Below are 23,043 nucleotides of genomic sequence, written 5' to 3' on the forward strand. Positions count from 1 at the left end.
CCCTTCTAATAGTTTGAAGGATCCCTGCTTCTTTAGAAATTGCCATTCCCCTAATATTATATGCCTTGAACGTCTCCCATAACGTGGCTTGAGATGTGACGGTGCCAGAGTTTAAAGTAAAGAAGTTGTCAATATCAGTACCCAGTTCGGATTCAAAGGCAATATCTAACAATGAGTGTTGCTTTACTCTCCATGACCGGGTCTTAGGATCATCCGAGGTCCATCTCAGGGAAAACGTCACTGGTGAGTGAACCGAGAATGTCCTAGCAAGAATAGAGACGCAAGTGATATTCATAAGTAGGGTTTCAGTAATAAGCCATCTGTCAATGAGAGAGTGAGTCATGCACAGACGAGTAGGAGACTGTGCAAGAATCAGGGTGTAGCAGTCGCCATGGATCAGCAAGTTCAAATTGGGCTAGCAGGTCGAGGATAGTTTTAGCTGTCTTGGATAGTTGACGTGGCTTGGAGCCAAACCTATCGTAGTGAATCGAGAATGGTATTGAAGTCCCCCTCCCCCCATAGTATTGGAATAAGTGGAAACCCAGATAGGAGTGTGGAGAGATGTATGCAAAAGTCGCGATCATCCATGTTTGGACCATATACATTCAGCAGCACGATTTCTTTGCCCTGCCAGGCTCCAAAGAGCAAGAGATGGCACCCTGCGGGGTCAATGTGCACAGCCTTCTTGTGGATAAGTGTCATGACACCACGGTTCTAAGTAGAGTAAACGGTGTACCATTGGGGGGCCCCAAGATTTTGCAAATCCCTCATATGTGGCTGTAAGGGCGTGCGTTTCCTGCAAAACAAGCAGATTAACATGATGCCTTTGCACATTTTGGCCTAATTACCCAGTCCCCTGACGTTCCAGCTCATGTATGTGACAGAATCACATTGACCCACCGATCGTGAACCACCTGTAAGTAGTAATCTCGACCAGAAGGTATAGCACAACATCCCAGCCTATGAACATGAAGTAGTGGTCCCATAAATCTCAATAAGTACAATGAGGAGATTCCAGTCCCCCGTTGCTTGCCAAGCAATTTTCAAGGTAAAAATCCCCTTCCCACCCATCACCCCTCTCCCATTCAGAGAGGTGGCACCCAAGTAGAACTCAAACCAGAACATAACCATTGGCGGCATTGCCTGAGGAGCTTGGCACCACTCAAGCAGGAAGCGCTCGTGCCGGGGCATTGACTAGGCATACTGTGGCATACAACGTACTGACAGAACGATCATTGCAATCGGATGGGTTCAACATGCGGGACCAGGCCTGATAACGGAGGGATCCCCTCAACGGAGGACTAACTTCCAGTATTGATTTCGGGGCCTGCCCCACAGGAGAGGTTTAACTAACACTAAAATACCTAATCAAGGTTACTCCTGTGAGAAGTCGCAGGGCAGGTCACCGAGGGAAGTAGTACTCAATAAACTTGGACGCCGCTTCTGAGATGGTAAAAAAGAAAACCTGGTTAGCATGTTCAACCCTAAGCTTGGCAGGATATAATGTAGAGTACTTGACTCCCAGGTCCCGCAATCTTTTTTTCACAGAAAGGAAGGTCTTCCGCTCCTGCTGGATGGCAGTGAAAAAGTCCGGATAGAGGTGGATCCTGGGGGATCCCAGGAAAAGGTCGCCTTTTAATCCTTTCAGAAGGGCGTCCCTGTCGCGGTTGTTAACACCCTCGCTGTGATAGGGTGGGGAGTTGCTCCCAGCTTGGGCCTACCCGTTAAAGATCGATGTGACTTTTCAATAGTGAATTGTGGAGACGGCTTCAGAGAATCCAGCAGGGTCAGTAAGGTTTGTTCTATGTAGTACTCCATGGGACCTTCGATGTTGTCCTCCGGAATGCCGAAAATGTGATTATTACGCCTAGAGTGTGATTCAAGATCTTCTTTTTTCTTGCTGATCACCTGGACTTGTCTGGACAGTGTTCATTTCGGTCTGAAGGGCACCAATGTCATCCTCTGCAGTACCCACTCTATTTTCAACCTCCGTCACTCTATTATCTGTCTTTTCCATGTGGGCCTTGATTGAACAGATAGTCCCACTCGTGTCATCTAGCTTGAAATGGAGGGTGGTGAATCCCTCACACATATACTTAAACATTTTCTGACGATTCTGGGGCATCCGGGGGTGACGACCGGGCTGCCTTGTGCTCCGGCAGTGGCTCCCCTGATTTCTGTGTTGTCTTTGTATACATATTAATGGAGCTCTGCTTCTTATTGGCCCCTTTAGTCATGCTGTCTGAGAGTATGCGTGTAGCCAGGTGGTTGCAATTGCCAGACTTCAGTGTGAGTGAGGTCACCCTCCCGGGTATGGTTTATCTTGGACAGGCCACAGCCCCCGCGGTGGCTGCCCGCCGGGCCTGGTGGGTGACAGCCCCCCGCACTGGGTGGTGGGGGGGTAATGTCTCAGGGATCGGTGTGTGTGTGGGTCTAAGTTGAACTCATTGGGCGGTGAAAGAAGGCTAAGTGATTCAAACTGAAGCAAAGAGCAGGGGGGCCATTATGCTGATCGAGTTCTACAGTGGTAAACTTGGGAGCCACTGCACGGAACACACCGCCCCGGGACCTGGCAACTTCAATAAGGCCACAGGGGTGAACCCGGTTCTAACCAATAGTCACGTGCCTTTAAAAATGAACTGTGGCCTCCCACGTATGTGTAGATATGAAAGATGCAATGGTGAAGTTACAACTTCCCAGGACCACTACCATGCAGCTGGAGTTTTCAATACCTGTGTGGGCCCTACCGGACTAAATCTTCTATGTAGACTCAGCATCCAGCTACCATGGAATCCAGCACACAGATGCATCCGGGTGAGAGACCACCTAGCGTATCGGGCCCCCTCCCCCTCCCAAGACCCACACAGCGATGACGCCACCAGCATGAACAGCGTGTGAGACGAGTTGATGATGCCCACCAGGAAATGCAAAGTTTAAGTCCTGTAGGTGCCCCAGCCGTTATGTGTGGCACGTTGGTTGAATGTCTCTACGACTGAATGGGGGGAGGGAAGGCACAATGATATGCCCCACCAGTTTGGGAGAGTGTAGGTAGGGTGACACACACAGCGCGGTGTGCAGTGCATGAACCCTGTGACCAAGGCCACACAGGAACAGCATGACAGATGAACTGAGGGGGGCTGTGGGGCGCAAACCAAGGAGCAGCCCGACTGCTCCACATGGGCCGCTGCAGTTGGCGCTGCAGACGCGGCGGCTCCCACCTCATCCGGAGCCGGGTCTCCCCACAGCACCAGGCGGTGGGGGGGAGCCACAGAGACACCCCATTACTTGGTCAGCGCCCACGAGCGCGGTCTGGGGCCGTGGAGGTCAGGCAGTCTCCAGCCAATGTGCCCGGATTCAGGATCCCGGGCCATAGTATCAGTCAGGCGCCGCCTCCAGACGGCCGCCAGATTCCTGCAGATGGGACTGGAGGCCGGGAGGAAGCTGTTTTCTCGAGGGTCTCTGCAGCCCGGCTGCGTCCTATGGAGTCCTCTGCAATGGCCGTTCACTGTCATGCTGTGGTGTCGTTGCAGCCCAAGTCGGGGCCGAGCGGGCGAGGCAGAGAGCCGGCTCAGTGCGGCCACTTCCCCCTTGGGCCTGCAGCTCCCGGCCCCCAAGTTATTGGCAGGGCCGTGCTAGGTAGAGCCGCCGCTCTGGTGGCCTCTGGATAATTGAACAGTGCTCACAGATGCAGCAATTTCTCTGTTATTGTTGCACCCACGTGGGCAGTAAATGGTCAGTAAACACTGGGGTGGGGAGAAAAGCGGGTAACCCAAAACGAGCAGGATTCGTAACACCACAAAGCAGTATTTCGGCAGAAGGATAAACCCCGGGTCGTAGCTCACGCTCAACGGCCATACTCTTCACGCGCAACAGCGCCCCCCTGTCCCCCATTTTCTTTTATTTTAATAAAAGAAAGTGAATACCCAAAACTGGTCTGTCTCCTTCTGACCTACCACACTTGTGTGTAAAAAAAAAAAAAAGTGTATCCCTATGTGGATGACTGGCTCATAACTGGTTAAAGCACCAAACTGTGCCAACAAAACACACTGATAACAATCATTATATTGCATCAACTAGGCTGGCAGAAACTCGAAATGTGTGGGAGCTCCGCTGAACAAGGAGCTGGTAGTTTCCTATCCTTCAAAAAAGACTGTACAGGCACTGCTTTTGCAAAATCAGTCCAATTCGAGCTATTGCAGTCAGTCATGACGCTTCATTCCTCATGCGTCCCCCCCCCTACACATGTGCCTGGCAAAGAAAGTGACTGTGACGATCTAATGGTTATTTCCTAAAATGCTGTCCAAGTGCTAAAGTTGTGGACAAGAACAAACGCCACCCATTTGTGAATCCATCAGTGCTGGTGACCATTACACCATACATATCTCTGGTGAGGTGGAGTACTCTGCCACGCTTGGCTGCCCAGGGAAATTGGTTGGTGCAACAGGAGAGCCTCTATCAGTGTACTGGAACTACTAGCAATTAAACACATACTCCACGGTTTTCAAGAGCAAGCGGCACAAGACTAATAACATTACAGCCATGTTTTACATAATCAAGGCAACACCTGGTATCCAAACTTGTTGTGGATGGCCCCACAAATCTGGCAGCGGTGCTTCTGCAAGCAGAGCATATAGCACTGTTACAAAACTGCCTAGAAAAAAAACCTAAGCAAGTCAGTCATACAAGACATGAGTCTGAGCTAAACATCAGCCCGGTTTTTAGTAGGTGAGCATTCCAAAATGTAGACTTTCACAACAAAGGAATACACAAAATGCTCAAGCTTTGCATTCGGATCCTGTGTCGAATGCTGGGAATTCATCCCTTCTCAAGGGGGAGCCACCCCCTTTTGGACTAGGGAGGTGAGCCTGCAATGCAATACTCTCAGTGGGGTTGCACGTGAGTTGACCCCCACCTTTGCGAAAACCAGGAAGCCCCAGGTAAAGCTGTGATTACACCACCATTTGAGACAGAATTTTCACCATTTGCTGGTTCTATTGTAGAGGGCCCTTCGATGTGGATGGCTTGGATGCTGACCCCACTTTGTTAGCTTTGATTCTGGAAACACAGAACCAATGGTGTTTCCTCTTGTTTCAGAGAGGAACATAAAGGGATCAAGGACTGTACCTGTGGGGGAAGAGTCGGCCTCAGCAAGCCCGCGTACAGCGGAAGCCTGTGCTGTAATACTGGGTTGATCTATCTTTGTGGTAGAACCACATGGAATACATATTTGGAGGAATCCTTGAGCCCACAGAACTCTTCCGAGTCCAGGAGGGCAGAGCCTGAGGAACCCAGTTCCTCTAAAGCGGGAGACTGAGCCGCCGCAGACTAAGCACAAAGACGTCCAGGAACCACAACGCCAAATCAAGGAACCTCTACGAGAGCTGACTGCCACGGAAACTGCTTTCCGCAGTCACCACCTCCTCTGAGCAACACTGTTAAAAGCCAGGTACACAGCCAACACTGAGGAGAGGGAGAAGAGCAGTGAAACTATGAAACATTCCAAGAGAGGGTGTGGACATTGTACCAGACATACTGCTAGTGAGGACCAGAGAACCCACCTAGGGGTGAGAAACTAAGCTACCCATGGATTGAGAATCTCAATAATCCACGACTGGCAGCAGAACCAGCAGGCCCAGGCGGGAGCGAGAAAACTTGCAAGATAAGTGAGCAAGTGACTACAGTTAAACAGAGCTTTAAATCATGTTGTAGCATGCAAGTGACTGAACTGCAAGTACAGTGTTGACAACTAAAGACTGAACTTTTTTGAGTTGAGCAGGAAATCTTTTAGGGGGGATCCGGAGCCCCCTTTAGAAAATCAGGAAAGACACAAAACTTGTTTTGAACTCTGCCAGCAGGCTGAGGCCTGAATCAAAATTTAAAGAACTGGAGATGTAATTGGGTGGTGGGTGGGATCATGCACATGCCAGCCTGAGCAAAGAGGGAAGTAGAATACTGCGGTAGGCTAATTTATGTAGGATTGGGACAGGGGACGAATGTAATTTTGCAAGACATCCTGACTAGAACCATTTTATTTTGTAGAATAGGAAGCCATCATTGTAAAATAGGCTAGGCGTTTCTTTACTTGAATACATGTTAACCATTTGTGAGAACATATCTTCATGTCCTTCTCCTTTTTCTGACTTGCCACAATACCCTCAGATATTTGCTTACAAAACCCCCCACACCAGACTCCCCTCCTTCACATCATAATGTACAAGCTTATTCAACAGAATTCATCGTAGTTCTCTTACCACACATGTGTGGTACCCTCACCTACTTCAATCTGTTCCCTATACACACAATCTACTAACTGCTCAGCTACCAGATGACCCCAAAATCCACAAACCTTGAACTTGGCAGCTTGTCTCCTGAATATACTTTGAGGCAAGAAACCCCAGTCAAACATCCTGCTACTTTAACAAGCACAAGTGTAAACATTTTGTCATCTGGTAACCAAACTGATCAATCTCATTGACTGTTTGCCAACTGACATTGTCGCCTAGCTACTCTTGCTGGACTCTGGGTCCACCTTGCAGCTCTAACTGCATAATACCATGCCCTAACACAAGGTTTCACGGTGCAAGCTGCCATTGATCAATGCTTTTATGGAAGTCATTAAACTTCACTTGTCTTGAGCAAATTCAGCAAGAAAGCTGGGATCTCAATACTGTTATATAGACTAATGGATCCCCATTTGAACAGTCCTCAAATCCACCCTTAAGTTGCTCGCATACAAGGTGTTTTTGTCTGGTGGCCATCAAATCTATCCAGACATTACATGAAATTCACACACTTTCTACAAGCCATTTGTTGCTCTTCACAGGTGCAAGGTTGTTTTCAGGACTCGCCCTAGTTTCGGCTAATACATTGGACTTCTAACCTTCTCCCCGAATGTGTTAAGACGATGGGAAAGGGCCTTGTATTCATTTGAATTCAGCAGAACCGTCCTGTTCATGAACAGGACTGTGCGCTGCCAAGAGCAGTCCATTCCTTGTTTCTTTTGCCACAGGCCGATTGGTAACCGAGCACCAAATGTCTTGATTGCACATTGGATTGTGTTCTATGCAAGAAGGCTATAAATTGGCACACAATCTCTTGATCTTTCCTCCACAAGCTCATCCCAAAAGAAATACAGGTGCGCCATTAGCGTTCATTGTTTCTGTAGGCACCATATGAAAGGAAGTTACTTGGAGTTGAATTCATACCCTTACAAATCAATAGGGTGAAAATGCATAAACAAGGGCAGATTCCCAGATGGGTCAACCTATTTTAAAACTTGTATTAACCACTGTTCCTGCAGCATGCCATTGCCTTAATAATATAGGAGTGAATTGCGGGTCAATTGCAGTCTGAGGCAGGAAATCCTGAGTCTGCCTTCACTGTTCTTTGATTGTGGGAGGGCCCACTTTCAGCCTACATAGACTGATTTTATTTCTTCCCGCGGAGCGGATCGCAGAGTGAATTGCAGGTCAATTGCAGTCCAAGACTTCCAGGCTCTGGATTGAGGCACCGCTATGGAGGATGACTCCAGAACTCTGAGAAGCGGTCGCCCCGGGATCACGGAGGCCGGTGGCCATGCCCGAGAAAGGGAAATTGAAAATCTGTTGCTCGGCACCTCGTCGGACATCACAGCGGAAAGCACTTCCCCGTTGGAGGACCCAGGTTCATTTGAGGACGCGAGGAAGGACACGGGTAAGAGCCCTATTGACCAAACGGGTGGGACAATGGGGGGGCGAGGGGAGTACACCATTGAAGATCTGTCCCCTTTTTGCCCACAAAGCTGCCAGCGAGTGTTCTGCAGCCCCGATTGAACCTGGAAGTACGCCCCCAAACGAACCCATCCCCTCAAATAATGACTAAGTGCACCAACCAAGTCACCAATACAATGTGAGGGGGGGGGGGGACTGGTGGCATCTCCAGGACGCTCGGTTATACTGAACTTGAAAACTTGCACGAAGGAGGGAGCGAGGGGAGGAAAGGGGCTGAGACCCCTGAAGATCTACTCACGCCACAGAGTCGCAGAGGTGGCACTCAGCAGGGGACTGCCGCCTCCTGGGCGTCCTTATGCCCATCTACTCAGCACTCCACACCGTGTGGGGACATACCAACTCTGTTTGCCGGCCTGAAAACTGGTAGTGGACATTGTGGTCCACTGCGAGAGGGAAGGAGCGGCACCGCATCACTGTCTGATCAAAAACAGGGGGGGGGGGGGGGGGAGTCTTTGGTAAGTAACCCCCCGGAGAAGGTGGGTGATTTATTCCCAGGAGCAACCCTCCCTCAGAAAGGGGGCATTGCGGAGTCCAGCATGAGAAAACCGTGTTTCAAGCAGCCAAACATGGATCAACTGAGCAAAAGGAACTGTCAAAAACCTCTAGAAATTAAATTGAAAGGAAATTCTTAACAAAAGCTCGCATTGTCAATAATGCACAACAAAGAAAGGCGAAGCAAACGCCAAAACAAATGGATGGACCAAAATTGACGCAGATCAGACCACAGAAGGTTAAAACCACGTCGTCCACCTTTGAACAGAAAAAAATTACTAACCACCTCACTCAAGCTTTGATTTCAAAAAAGGAATCGGATAGTGGCATCTGGAACCGAGAATGACCTGACAGATGCAGAATTAATTGCTGAAACAGAAACCCTTGAAATATCTACACATTCTCTAGATAGAAGTCTATCTAGAGCAGATGGCAGATGGGGAGCAGGTGCAAGTGAATCTAGGTCACCTGGCCTAAACCCAGCCCACCTGGTGCCTCCCAGCTTCCCGCTCTTTTTCACCACTTAGCAAGCCATGCCCACCTGGTGCCTTCCTGCTTGCCGCTCTGTTTCCCTACTTAAGGAGCCCTCCAGCTTCTTTTCCTTTGCAGGTGGGGAGCAGGTGCAAGTGGATCTAGGTCACCTGGCCTAAGCCCCGGCCACCTGGTACCTTCCTGCCTGCTGCTCTTTTTCACCACTTAGCAAGCCCTGCCCACCTGGTGCCTTCCTTCACCATCACTGTCTTGTGGCCAATGCTGGATTTGACTTTTATGGACTTCATTCATTCACGGTGTATCACTCTTTCTCAACTCTCATGCTGGACTTCCTTTGCATCTTGTACTCATGGTGGCCCTGAATCAGGCTGTTCCCATCTTCATCTTGTATCCTGGCTTGCAACATTATGTGTTACTACTGACTTCTGCAATTGTATTCGCTCTCCACTCTTGCTTCTCCACTCTTTTTGACTGCTTACACTCTTTTCTCTCCTCCTTTCCCTTCTCCCTTTTCCTATCTCCTCCCCTTACTTTCTTCTATGCACTTACTGTATCAGAATTGTCCCTCGACCTAATATAATAGCAACCTCGTCTGTTTCCTCCACCCTCCCATTACTGTTTTTTTTTATTTTTTTTATTTTCCTCCCATCCATCCCTCCAGCACTATCTGAAATGTCAGGCCTAGTATGATAGTCGCTTGTTTTGTTCCTCTCCTCTCTTCCCTTTCTGCACCCCTCTCCCTCACCTTTTGTTTTTCTCCGGCTCTACCAGAAATGTCGTCAGGCCGAGTACGATAGTTAATTTCACATCCTTACTGTTCATGGCCTGTAAGAATGTGGTTGTATTTTCCCTTGTTCCCTCCCTTGCCTTGAAGTGCTTTGAAACACATTGTGTATAGGCGCTATATAAATAAACGATCATATCATACCATCAAAAAATAATGAAAAACTGACAAATGAAGGAACAAATCAGAACTCTCCGGAGCCGGAAATGCAGCTCTCTGATTATGAGACAGTCACCACTCTTAAAAACGCAGATGACTCCCGCAGACAGAGATGGCACTATGGAAAACCACGTGACCCCCATCCAAATGGGAGGGCCTCCCTTAGACTGTGGAACTTCGCCAGACAGCGAAGTTATGCCCAATATCCAAAAACCCCAAAACATTTGATGAATGGTAATGTTCAAAGAGATGGAGTGTCAAAACACTATGAAGAAAACGGAAGCAAAAAAAACTATAATGCGTGTGACGAGCTCAAGATAGGATCACAGTCTCCGCAACATTCAAATGATCCGCTAAGGGATTCGCCAGGGGAAAAAGAAAATGACCCCAAGTTGGGAAATATAGATCTAAGAACCCCAGGACAAATTGCTAAACCCAAGAACGTTGAAAGAAAGACAGGGGAAGGGGAAAAAGTGGCGACCCGAGTTTACTATTCCCTGGAACGCCCTCAACTCCGATTGGAAGACGGCACAGTGAAATTTTATCACTTCCACAGAGAGACATACCGTCAAAGAAGATCAACCTTATGTCAACTATAACAATTGCCTTGAACCCATTTTGTAAACTTTACGAGACACTAGGTAATAACGTGAAGGATCAAACATCCTTAATAGCAGCAATGAACTCAAAATTAACCCTTCTACAAGGGTATATGTTGGCTAATTCGGCTGAAAAGTTTAGCCAACAACACCCTTGAAGTTGGTTAACACGGCATCTCAAACGGAGGATTTTCAAGGCCGGTACCCAAAGGTCAGGGCTTCACCTGTATCTACACAAACAGACACCACCACGGTCCAAATCCCTCCGCAGAATGGGTGCCGGGAACAAGATTGAATTCGAAGGGTGACTCATCTCAACAATGGATTCAAGAGCTCTACTTAAGGTGGACGATAATGTGACAACCAACAAACCCAGACCGAAGCAAATCATCACAGGGGTTGGTACAACCGTGCCTACGTTCAGAGGAAACTGCTCAATCGCCGACGATCCCACTCTGCTACATAAGATTGCTGCTTTGCCACTGACTGACCAAGAACGAAATTCTAAGGTCCTCCAGACAAAGGACAACCAACCGTCATACTGTTTTTTTTTCTCAAAAACTTGGTGGCTCTTATAAAAGACCAGCCAGATAAGGCGGCAATTTTTGACTTCGGAGGGAGGGGCCGCCAAAGTACTAGAATCTTTGGAAAGGAGACAAAAGCAGTCCAACTCAAAATAGGAAAACCACAAAAGAGGGAGGCAAAAAGCACCGCCCAAACACCCAATTCAACGGAAGAGAAAAACTTTATTGATCTGAAGGTGGAGGGACTTGACTCGGTCAATTTTATGGTCCTGAGTCAATATATTTCTGAGGACTCTGACATATAGGAGCTCCCACCGATACAACTGAAAAGAAAAGCTACATCTCCGCCAGAAATGGATCCTGTACGGAAATCAAAAAGAAAGATCATAAGAGGTGATAGAAGGGCTGCTCAGCCGCAAAGGGATCAGGACAGATCCAAAACTCCCTCCCCCCTGCCCCCCCCCCCACCCCAAGGACACAATAAATCAAGCCCAGACGGTCCCAAGAAGAAAAAGCGGAGACAGAGCACCTATTCTCAAAGAAATCTTTAGAGAAGAGAGAAGAAGAGACGAGTGGGAGCCGCAAGGAATTGCTTCAAGGACAATCCAGGAGAAATCAAAAAAGGCCTTGGGGGACTACCTGGACTATAGATGCAAGGATCTAACTGAAGGAGAGAGAGATGGAAAACATGAAGCTTGGTGGAACTATAAATCTGCAAAATAACAAGAGATTTCTCCCTTAGGATCCAACCGAGATAAAAAAAATAGACCGCATGACTAAAATGCAAGTCTCCGAGCATTCAAACTAATGAGAAACATTGATAAAAATGACAATTTGATCTTGAGCCGACGCACAATAATGAAATTATGCGCTCAAATTCCAACCCTAAGTAGTCTCCGTTCAGAAGATCTAACCATTGTAGAGCCTATGCACGAAGGTAGAAAGCCATGCTCATATTTACATATATGTAATATATGCAAGAACAATAGCTTTAATTAAATCTTCCAGTCGAAATTTCCTAAAATTAGAATTCACATTAATTGATCTATCTGCAGCCACATCGCATGACCTCAAGGTAGACCCTAAAGACCAGGGAATTACGTTGGTATCCTCCAACACAAGTCTCAATAAAGGACTTCTCTCGATGTCGACCAAGATCTGGAAATCACGGCGCCAACTCTCATCACCAGTTCCTAAAAAGGATACCACAAGAGCCTTAAGGAAAGAGTATGTTAGGGCAGTAAGCCCTGGGGCCTACACAAAAAAGGAAAGCAACGTTAAAGAAATAGTTGAAAGGCGTTGGTTAAGAAGGGACTATGAAGACCGTGAGGGAAATAAACAGTCACCATGCAAACAGAGAGGAAGAAGGCGAGCATTTCCATAATGAAAACGGATACCCTAAAGGCACGCATTCAAGCAGAACTACGCGAAAAGAAAGTGATGCTTTTAGAAGACCACATCCAGCCAATTCTAGTAAGAGAAGGGCTTCTGTGACAAAAATAGAATGACAGATCCAAGAAATTGGACTTGGGTCTCCATGGCAACCCAAAAGCAATCTGTGAAGTAGCCACTAAAACAGGACCAGGCCAGCCTCACTCAGACATTTAGCACTAATAGACCCCTTCAGACACAAAATGATCAGATAGTGATGGGATCATGGAACACTCGGGCTATGGACACCTCACAGGGTCCTCTGATGTAAATCTTGGAGACTTATATTTTATGTCTCCAAGAGACCTGGCTGGTGACAAAACCAAGTATGGACGGCTATGAAATTGCCTTCTCAGCAGCTAAAAAAGGGCACAAGGGTAGACCCTCAGCTGGCTTACTAATTGCCATTCGTTCTGGTAGTGGGCTATTTCTCAAATCAATACTGACCCAAACAACCTTGTTTCAAGCAGTGTTGATTGAATGGTCAAAACACAATATAGAAGTAAATCGGGAAACTCCAATTTTGATTTTGCTAATCAATTCTTACTGGAATCCTGCTGCAATTACTGACTAAGTCTTTATCCAATCAATTTGGAACATCCTGGAAGACTCAATTTTAAATGTATCGTATCATCTTTACCGGTGACTTGAACGCACTTTTTGATGAAAACAACTACCCACTGAAAGAAAGCATAAAAGCCTCACCCTCTTACAATAGAGGAATAAAATGGAAACAACTAATGGAGGTATTCGATCTTCATAACCTTCACTCTACAAGAAAATGTCAACACCCTTAAATTCCATCCTGGGAACAAAATGGCCAAGGGATGACGATCGATCATACATTCGTATCGCGAGAATTGTTAATCAAAGTCATAAAACACAACATAGCGACCACAACTTGCTTCAGACAAGGTGGAAAACTACCCAGAATAGGTTGCAACAAATGTCGGCAGACCTGGAACTGTACAGCAGGAACACTCGACTTTGTTTAAATGAAAAGGCCATATGAACCCTAACCCAAAACTACCAAATCCAGCTGGAAAAGGCCTCAAATCCTCAACCAACAGCCCTGGACTACCACCCTTTGCTAGAAACTTTTAAAGTAAGCAAGAAAAAAAGGACTGAAACCAAATCAACGAAATCACTCACCTACAATGACCCACTAGTGGCAAGAAGGCGAATACTCGGAGCGCTTAAACGACAAGCTAAAAAGACTGGTGACCCATTGATCAAGGAGAAATGGAGAAATGGGAGCAGGAAGTGCTAAGCTACAGAGCATGGGTTCGTAACAATAAGCATACTCTATATCAAAAAGACTCTGAAGATATGCTTCGAGCACTGTCTGGGAAAAAATCTAGACACTCCTGGTCACTGATTCGAGCTACGGGAGGTGAGTCCAGTGGGAGGCTACAAAATGATGTGGGAGAAGAATTTGGGGCGAATCACTTTAAAGAACTGTACAAATCCAACACCACCACAGTTAATACCAGTGTTAAAAAAGAAGGAAAATGGAACATTACTTGGGCAATAGAGGAAATTGAATCAAGGATAAGAAAACGTAACAATTCCCAGGCCACTGCTCCTGGTGGAATTGCAAATCTCCTATTGAAAATACATCCGGAGTCCTGCGCGCCCCTTATCAGCACAATCTTTAAGGAAACAGTAAAGACCAGTAGTATCCCAACTTCATGGAGAAGGGCACATATTGTCCCAATCTTCAAAACGGGTGACAGCAGATCCGCGCCAATATCGACCGATCGCCCTGCTTGATACAATGGGGAAAATCTTTGGATCAATAGCCCTGGAAAACCTGCAAGTCTGGATAAATCATTCAGATAATTTTGATCCATTACAAACAGGCTTCGTGAGAGGTCTGGGTACAACAATTAACATCTTACTATTAAGTACACTGAAAGCGAAAATAAAGGAGGGGAAGCCACGAATGCACTTACTTAGTCCAAGCCTTTGACAGGGTCGATCGGGAAATCCTGTGGGACAAGATGGAAAAGTGAAACTGTCCAAATACAATCACGGGTCCAATAAGAGCCTTGTACACTGAAACATCTGTAAAGGTGATACTCAATAGAGCAGGAGACTTATCACAAGAAATTGCCACTGCTCGGGGTGTCAAACAGGGCTGCCCCTTGGCTCCCGCACTGTACATCCTATACACGTCGGACCTCATGGACACTCAAACTTTGATGAGATCCTTTCCTCCAACATTGGGAAATGAGAATCTCAAGACTGATCTATGCCGATGACATCATCTTTATTGACCAAACCCAAGTCGGCCTGCAGAGGCAGTTAAAGAACCTCATTGCATATTTGAAAAAGAACAAATTAGAATTAAACAAATAAAAAAAAAGTCATGTCATTTAAAAAAGGAGGAAACACAAAGAATATCAAGCTCTCTGCAGAATGAACACAACTTGGAAAAGGTAACAAGCTTTAAATACTTGGGGTTCATATTGAACAATAGCCGGGTTGAACTCCTGATGCAGGAACATCTGTAAAATAAACTCAAAGCCCTAATCAATCAGTCTAAAATGATCAATCGAAAGTTTGGGCGTTTCTCAATTCTTTCCATCGTGAATTATTATAAAGCAAAAGTTGTGCCAACACTGGTTTATGGCGTTGAAGCAATGCCAGGGCTGCCATCAAATCTATGGCCAACATTGGAATGCTGTTTTTGGCGTAAAGTCCTAAATCTGCCAAATTCAACTCCCACTGCGGCGATACCGAAAGAACTAAGTCTAAGTTCAATGAAAATCCTGGTGGAGAAAAACTCCTTGATGTTATTTAGGAAAGTAACAGATCCATTAGCAAAACCCATTCTTAAAATGATCAAAAAAGAAATGGAAAAAGAAAAAAACGGGATGCTACTTGAGTGGAGGACTCGAAGCAAACAGTTGCTGGAAAAAATTTGAACGGAAGAAGATCTGCTAGCAAATCCTACACTGATCAGCACAAAACTCCTAGAAATGGATTGGATTGAGACAAATGATTCAGCAGCCCAATGCAAACTGCTGGCGGATCTTCCGTGGAACCCAAAAAAACTGAATGAGGTGGCTCCGTACTTAAATTTCCTGACCAACGAACACGGTAAGCCTTTATGCGAATTAGACTGAACTTGGTCAATACTAACAAAATTCTAGCAGTCAAAGGGAAGGCTTCATCAAATAAATGTAGATTCTGTCCTCTTACTCACATAGAGACGAGAAGGCATTTACTTCTGGAATGTGTGGGTTTGGCGAAGGCCACCTCTTCAGGGATCTTCACGTTTATAGTGAAGATGATTGGTGGGCTTGCCTAATGAGTGGGGAGCAAACCCGCTGGGTCATTGCCGTGGTGGGCTTTTTTGGACAGTTGGGATTGGAGGAGCAAGTGAGTTGGCCTGCGAATGAATATCTACCCACGCTCCACGGCTACTTTGAAACTGCGGCAGTCTTTTTCTCGCCTCCTACACAATTTCTTCAGCCGAACAGTCGCTTCTACTCATTTTGTAAAAGTTGTTTGTACAATTAAAATAAAATTTAAAAAAATAGGTACTTCTCACTAGCCTATGCAAAGCATGCAAGTCATAGCATATTCACAAGCCTCCGAAGGCAGATTTATACTTACCAGTACGTTTCTTTCTGTACCTTGCATCTCTAGAGTCTCATGTGCTCGCCCTTCACCACCAAATGGGAGCTGCAGTACCCTCTAGTCTTTCTATTCACTCTGATATCACAAGCAGGTGTCTTTTTGCTCAGAAAATAAATAGGAGGATGTTGACGCATGCAGCATTGCGGTTACACACTTTAGTAGGGATCATCTTTGTCCACTGGCTTTTACTTTGGGAAAAACCACTTGTAATATTGCATGCAAACCACCAGATGGCCTAACAGCCACATAATGGCCTCATTAAAAGTTGGCCAGTGCGGAACTAACGTGCCAGTTTTACCGTATACCTGCATGTTTCTGCACCAGCCAACTACAAGTTCGCTGGTGGGGTGGAGGAATTGCCTCCAGCTAAGAGCTGCAGGCAATTCCACCACCCTACTGGTAGAAAATAGCTGGTATTAACAGCACCGGTATGGGATTCCATGAATGGGGATTAACTCAGCCAACCCGGCACTCGTGATCCAGTGGTAATACTGCTGGACCGAGTGACAGAAACATTACCATTTGCGATCCCGGCAAAGGTGTAATGAGGACCAAGGAGTCTTGTTAATTAACTACTGCCATATACTCTGCAGGCCAGCTGTTCTTTTTTTCCAACCTAGTAAATGGAGCAAATGAGTGTCCTTTTATTCTTGCAGTTTTTTTAACCCTTTCTAAAATCCTGGTTTCAAGGGTTTTTGTTTTTTGTTTGAATGTTTACATTTGTGGGGCTTTGCTCCAAAAGCTAATTGTTTTTAACAAAATGTCTTGTAGATATTTTTCTTATTTTGGTCCCTTTCCCGCCAGCATGTGTGAAAGGCTTCAAAGTGGGCATCAGTGGCCGGATTACATACATAAATCTGCATGTAAATTGTACCGGGGTCTTCAAAGTTTCATGATCTCTTGCAGATCATGGTAGTTTATTGTGAACTAATGCACTTTTGATTTGGAGCAGAGTAAAAGGTTGGATCCTTTACTAGGTTGAATGTGGATATCTACAGCGCTCTTCAGTACTGGACAGAGTCCTCATCTCTGGGCTTTCTGGGTCTGCTGTTTCTAAGTCTTACTCATTTAAAGCATCCTCCAAAACTGATATGTGCTGTTCTAAAAACATTCCTACATGACTAACTTCCTTTTACAACCATATGATGCTGTGAAGTGGCGTGAAGACCATGGCTTGTGTTGTATACTGGTCACACCTTCCCTGCAGTCAATTTGGTTTCCTCAAGAGGATACAGTGGTTCTGCAGGATCATCCTGGAATGGAACGTAGTGCCTTTCTGCTCCCCATGCTTTGGTCTTAGTCCCTCACAGCTTGCAAGATTCCTTGTTTCTCAAAGGAGAAGTGATTATCCACCAGCCAGTCAGTACCTCTTCCATGAGAGTAGAAAAAGCAGTGTACCTCGATTGCTTTGGTAGGTTAGCAGATGCTGTATTACACTTCCAACTGTATTAGCCACTGGGAAGTGTAAGTGAGGGGGTGGTGCCGCAGCATCCTGCAATCTCCTTTCTGGGCCATACAATGCCTTCAATGATACAGGCACAGTATTGGCCATTTCTGGCATTGTGATTGTATCTGACAGTGAAATTCCTGATGATTCTGGGATATGTAACCAAGGCCTTGAGTGCAACATACTCCTTATCCTAACATTTTACTGTGGATTTCCCTTTTACATGAAATTCCTCCTCCGAAACAAAACTCTTCCAAATGTGTTTAGTTAAAAATATTCAAGTTTCTTGCTCATTCAGTTCTGTTGTCCTTAACAAAGCTGGGAAGGGGTCGCCTTTATTGAAGGAGTCCACTCTAAAATTCATCTTGTTCTGTCTTTTCGCCTCTTCAGATTAGGAAGAGATGCCAGTGACTGGAGCACTCGTTTTATGTTGCTAATTGTAGTTTGCTGCTGGATAAGCCTGTGACTCCTAGCTAGTGCCATGGGTGCTCTAGACCTTTTGCCTACATGTTCGAACTTGCTTGCTAAGATCTCACTAAACACATTTTCTTTTTGCTCAAATATAGCTCTGTTTTAGACTATACAGCACATTTGAGCGAGAAACAATTTGCAAAGCTGGCACTTTGCAAAAGCTTTGACAGTGAGTTAAAGCAAGACCTACAAGGATGAGCCATTATCTTGCTGGGTATTTTTAAGTAAGTTCTTTTTGTAGGTAAAGGAAGTGGGTTTTATTTCTTCCCGTATTACACAAGGAAAACAAAACTTGGGACGATCCAGAAAAGCAAGTTTTCCAATATGGGATTCTTCTGTTAAATTAGGAAAACCGTTCAAGCAAAATAGTTGGTGGTCATTTTAGAGAAGTTGGGAAATATGATGACTGGCTGACTCCAGAATCTGTTGCTTGTTTCAGGGGAGTGCTTTCATTGGGCCAGAGAAGCAGATTTTTCAGAATTGCTCATCAACCAAGGCATTACAAAGACTGTGGCAAGATCAGTGACTCGGAGGCGTAGTCTTGAGGCACCCTACTGCCCTTAAAGCAGGGTTCTGCAACCATTGGCTATTTAGATGTTCTGGACTATAACGCCCATCGACCTGAGCTAGCATAGTCCATGGTTAGGCATCCTGGGAGTCTGTATAAAACATCTGGAGTGCCGCTGGTTGTAGACCCCTTACAGGCTCAGATCTACATTCCGACTTTCGAACTAGGTTAAGGAACTGCCACATGATGGCAAAGCATTGCTTGCTCCAAATGCGAGTAAAGTGTTAAAACCGTCTGACTCACACAGGCGTACACACATACTATTCAAAGTATCCTCACCATTCAAGCATGTAGGATGGGGATGGAGGAGGGAGTCCTCACTACTTTGCAAATTGTTCTTATGCTCTCAGTTCCAGATACCTGCAAAGTCTGCATAATTGGGAGCATTGTTCCTCGGTGCATTGATATAGGACTAGAAGCTGGTTTAGCTTTATAAGAGAGCTTGGCTTTCATTGGGAAGAATGTGTCTCTTGCGAGTTCGTGTGCGTTTTTTCTGACGTTGAAGATGTGATCACCGTGGTCGGGTGAAGACTTGGGAATTATGTTGAGTTGTGAGAGGTTGAATCTCTGGTGGCTATTGGTGGAGGCTGTGAATGAGTGACTGGTAGGATGTGAGCAAGTTACTGAATGTAAACATTGGAGGAAGTGGTTGAGTGGGGGTGAAGGAGCCGCGCTGTTGAGAGAGCACAGAGTGAGGATTGCAGACATGGGCTTGCTTTGCATTGATGGGTGATAGGAGAGGTTTGTTTCTTTGCATGATGTGGGTGAGACTTATACGTTGGTGACTTGGTGCCTGCTTTGGTGATGGGGTGATGGAATTGGCTGGTCACATGGAAGGGCTCTCGCCAACATGTCTTTACAAGGTGTGCCTTACTTACAGTGGCAGGATTTTCCATGTGGTTCGAAAATGCGGTCCCTGGCATGGGCTCCTGTGATCATCCTGCGGTTTGTTTATAGGCTATTGCTTCGGCTGAACCATTCTTTTGGCTTAGTGCCCAACAAGACATTTGCACCTTTTACATTGATCAAAAGTAATGAGTGGAGCCTTTGCAATCTGTTATACTAGACATCAATGATAAATGTTTTCTTCTCTGCTTTTTGTAGGAAGGTGGTGAACATACAGAGACGATGAAGGAAGATGAGCTCATCCATTTGATAGACAGCGTATTACACGATGATGATAAAAACAATGATGGATATATTGACTATGCAGAGTTTGCAAGATCCATGCAATAAACGCCCTTTGTGCTTTCTTAAGTTATATTCAGTTGTGACCCGATATAATGTGATTTGACTTCTAGTTGTACCTGTGAACACCAGCTTCTGTTTTTTACGGTTTCCCAGCACTGCACCTGCCGTTTGCTTTTCACGGGTGCAATTGTTCTTGCTGTAAGGAGCGTTACCCTAATGTCTCTCTGTTAAAGTTAATATTGGACAATTTCCTGGACAGTGAATTTGTCTGCATTTTGCATTTGCGGTCTTTGGTCTATACCGTAAATGTGGCAGAAATGCTTCAGTTTAAGACCCTTAAAGTGCACTGCGTTGGCATGTAGATTTCCTGTGAAAAGTAACAAGATTTGTTAAGGAATATCCTTTTTCATGTATGCACTCGGACATCGTTTGTAATGCACATGCTCCATGACTGCAGTGTAACTTGCCAGGCACTGTACACAACTGCTCTTAAACAGACCCAACACTTGTTATGCTTACATATCGGCTTTTTCTCATCCCCGGGTACTGGTGAACGTCTTTGATAAGGACATCATTAAATGTCCCACAGTCAATTAGAACATCACCAAGTATTTGGCATAACGGCAAAGTAAGTCCACTGAATGAGAACATGTATACATCTGTATCGAGGGCAGCCTCCAGACCAGACTTCACGTTGGGAAGGTCACGTGTTAAATTTAAGTTGGGTCACCTGAGAAACAGTATTATTCTAACGAAAGAGAACTGCATTCAGATCAGGAAATAAAAAAATGCTAACATTGTTTTGTCCTCATGCTCGATTACATATTTCAAAGTAACCCGTGTGCCACTATATCTATCGCTACTTGTACAGTGCACTGAATGGTTCCCTTATTGAGGCTTAGCTTTAATCACCATTCCTAACAAGGCACCTGCTGATCTTGACTTGATGTGCAAAGGAATCGCATGTGATGTTAACGTCTTCTGTTTTAATGCCAGTTGTTGCTGCGCAAAAAGATGGTTCCATTTCAGTATTTTCTTTTTAGCTAATTGTAACCTTGCTGTTTATTTTAAGTGATGCCGCTCAGAACGTACGATTTCAGGAAGTAACGATGGCATGCATTAGAAATTGGTCAATAACAGAGCTATTATTTTATGAAAATGATATGCCTATTACCAGGTGTTGGAGTTTCTGAACAGGCCTTGCTTTTATGCCGTACACTGACCACACTAAAGACGTCCTTGTTCACAACGTGTAGTTTTGGGCTGGCCAGTACGTTATTGTGCCTCATCGTATTGCACTTTACTCGCATCAACAAAAATGCTAGTTCTGCTCATATTTTTGGATTTGGTAAATTTTTCAGGGAGCCAAACCGCCAGAGTAAAATGCTCATGTATTCCAGAGTGATGATCCAGCTTGCAGCCATTTTTTTGTTTCCTATATGATCGTGAAGTTGCATTCGACATTACATTACATTGCGAGATCCAGTCATCAGACTGTAGCGTTTGGGTCTGCTGGCTGTGTTCTACTGCTCTGCACACACGATCGATCCAAATGTGTTCCGATAGGCTATTGCCTTAGAAATGCTGGTTAGTCTCGATTTCCCATGTGTAAAGCACTTGCTGTACACTGTCTTGTGTGGCCACAATTGGTTGGTGCATTGTTTACGACATGCAAGAGATGCAATTGCTTTCCCACGTGAGCAACACATGGAACCGCCTATAATTTAGATCGGATGTCTTAAAGCAACATGCCTTCTCTTTTCGTTAGGTGAAGGAAACGAGCGGTGGCAGATACCAAACGCCATCACCTACTTAGTAGCAGACATTTAAACTTGCCTTATGTAAATGGGGTCAATTGTGTAGCCCTAGTCATCTTAATGCGTTGTGAAATCTGGAACGTCACATTAATAACAATTTTAGACGGCGTACTCACCTTGTAGTTAATTTAAATAATGTTTATGAAGGGGAAGATCACGAACAGATGTTGAAAATCTTAGTCAATGTATTTCCGTGTTAGCCATGTTATGTTGCTTTGTAATTGCACATAAAGGGGTTCCTAAACATGGTGCACATGTAGTGCATTACCAGCTGATAAGTAGAATGTTGTGGGAGGTAGCAAATGCCACATAAGTTTTCTCCTAGCTGGCACATGTTCATTTATTTTTAATAATGTTTTAAATTATGAAATACGTTTACAAATGTCAAACACAACGTAATGTTATGTTTGGAATCCACACAATAAATTTGGCTTTACATTTTCTATTGAAGTGATTGTTTCTGTTGGCTAGTGTTGCAAAGCGATTTCCAATGACCTAACCCTCTTTCACAACCACCAGGGAGCCTGTGGACCATGCAAATGCCGTGGTGGGTGGTAGAAATCCCAGTAACTCGGTGCAACCATCCCTATTCTTTAAAGTGGATCTCTGATTGCTGCCTGAATTGGTTTTTCTTGCCTATAATAATCCCTGGTAAAGGCTTCCTTCTTGGTAATTCGTTGTAGACCCGATGCAGTCCAAAACAGACTAGAGGCCACTCATTTGGCCCAGCTCAAGTTGTACTATGTAATAGCAGAGCGGTATCTAAAGGACCCATTTGAAACTAAGAGCGGTTTATCAGTAGTGCAACACGTCTTCAACGTCCCTGCACCACTGTCTGGTGTACTGGGATCCTACCTTGAACCATTCCATCTGCTGCTTTGGGTCCCTGGAACATCTGTGAGCGTTGCTCCACACTCCTCCATGCCAAACTGAGACTACCCTGTTTCTCCTGCTGGGACTGTCATCAGAGGGATCGCTCCCTCCCTGTCTGGTCAGCTGAACCGCAGCTCAGCAGAGAAGCCGTGCCTTGGCCCGCCTCTCCTTTGCCTGCCCCAGGACTGATACGATTTTGTTCAGGTGCAGCAGGGCAAAGTCCCTGCACCACTGTCTGTAGCGGTCAGCAGCGCTTCAGTGGCACGGCAGACTTTGCTTACAATGACTGCCTCTTCTTCGTTCACCTCCTTTTCTTCCCCTAGCTTGGTAGTCACTTTTTCTTTCCTTTCACTGATCGCTGCACCATGCCTCAAAATCATTTGTGTGCATTGGCTTTCTCTTAAAGCTTATGGCGCGTCCTTTCAATCATTGCAGTGTCATTCCTTTGTTTATGGTTTTCCTACATTTTCCTATCAAGTTTACAGCTTAATATGGCTTATCCTATACCTGCCCATTGGTCTGATCATTCCCAGACTTTTCACCCCTGATACCATGACGTGGATAATTTCTGTTGCCCACCTTCATATGATCTCTCGCTCTCTTAGAAACGTGCAGTCCTATATTGGACACTTTCCTCCACCTTCTTCTCCATGTCTTCTGCCTAATCAAAACTTGCCTTGCACCATTAAACGCTGTTACTCCATCTTCTCTGACTTCTTCCTCATCTTTCTCTTATACCCCTTATTCTTCTAGGAGCCGTGGAGGTGTGAGCATATTC

At 45.4% G+C, this 23,043-nt stretch overlaps 1 protein-coding gene across 5 annotated transcripts in view; it reads left to right on the top strand.

Annotated features, from left to right (window-relative positions):
* Positions 1-21,835, top strand: part of MCFD2 (multiple coagulation factor deficiency 2, ER cargo receptor complex subunit) — a 315,293-nt gene extending 293,458 nt beyond the window's left edge. For all 5 annotated transcript variants that reach the window (XM_069608426.1, XM_069608429.1, XM_069608430.1 and 2 more), the window contains one exon: positions 19,489-21,835. In XM_069608426.1, coding sequence (XP_069464527.1) covers positions 19,489-19,620 — 132 coding nt within the window. In that variant the 3' untranslated portion in view covers positions 19,621-21,835. The remainder of the gene's footprint in view (positions 1-19,488) is intronic.
* Positions 21,836-23,043: the final 1,208 nt, after the last annotated feature.

This window comes from Ambystoma mexicanum, chromosome 4q, assembly GCF_040938575.1.
Source record: "Ambystoma mexicanum isolate Mex_15411 chromosome 4q, UKY_AmexF1_1, whole genome shotgun sequence".
Classification (NCBI taxonomy): Eukaryota; Metazoa; Chordata; class Amphibia; order Caudata; family Ambystomatidae; genus Ambystoma; species Ambystoma mexicanum.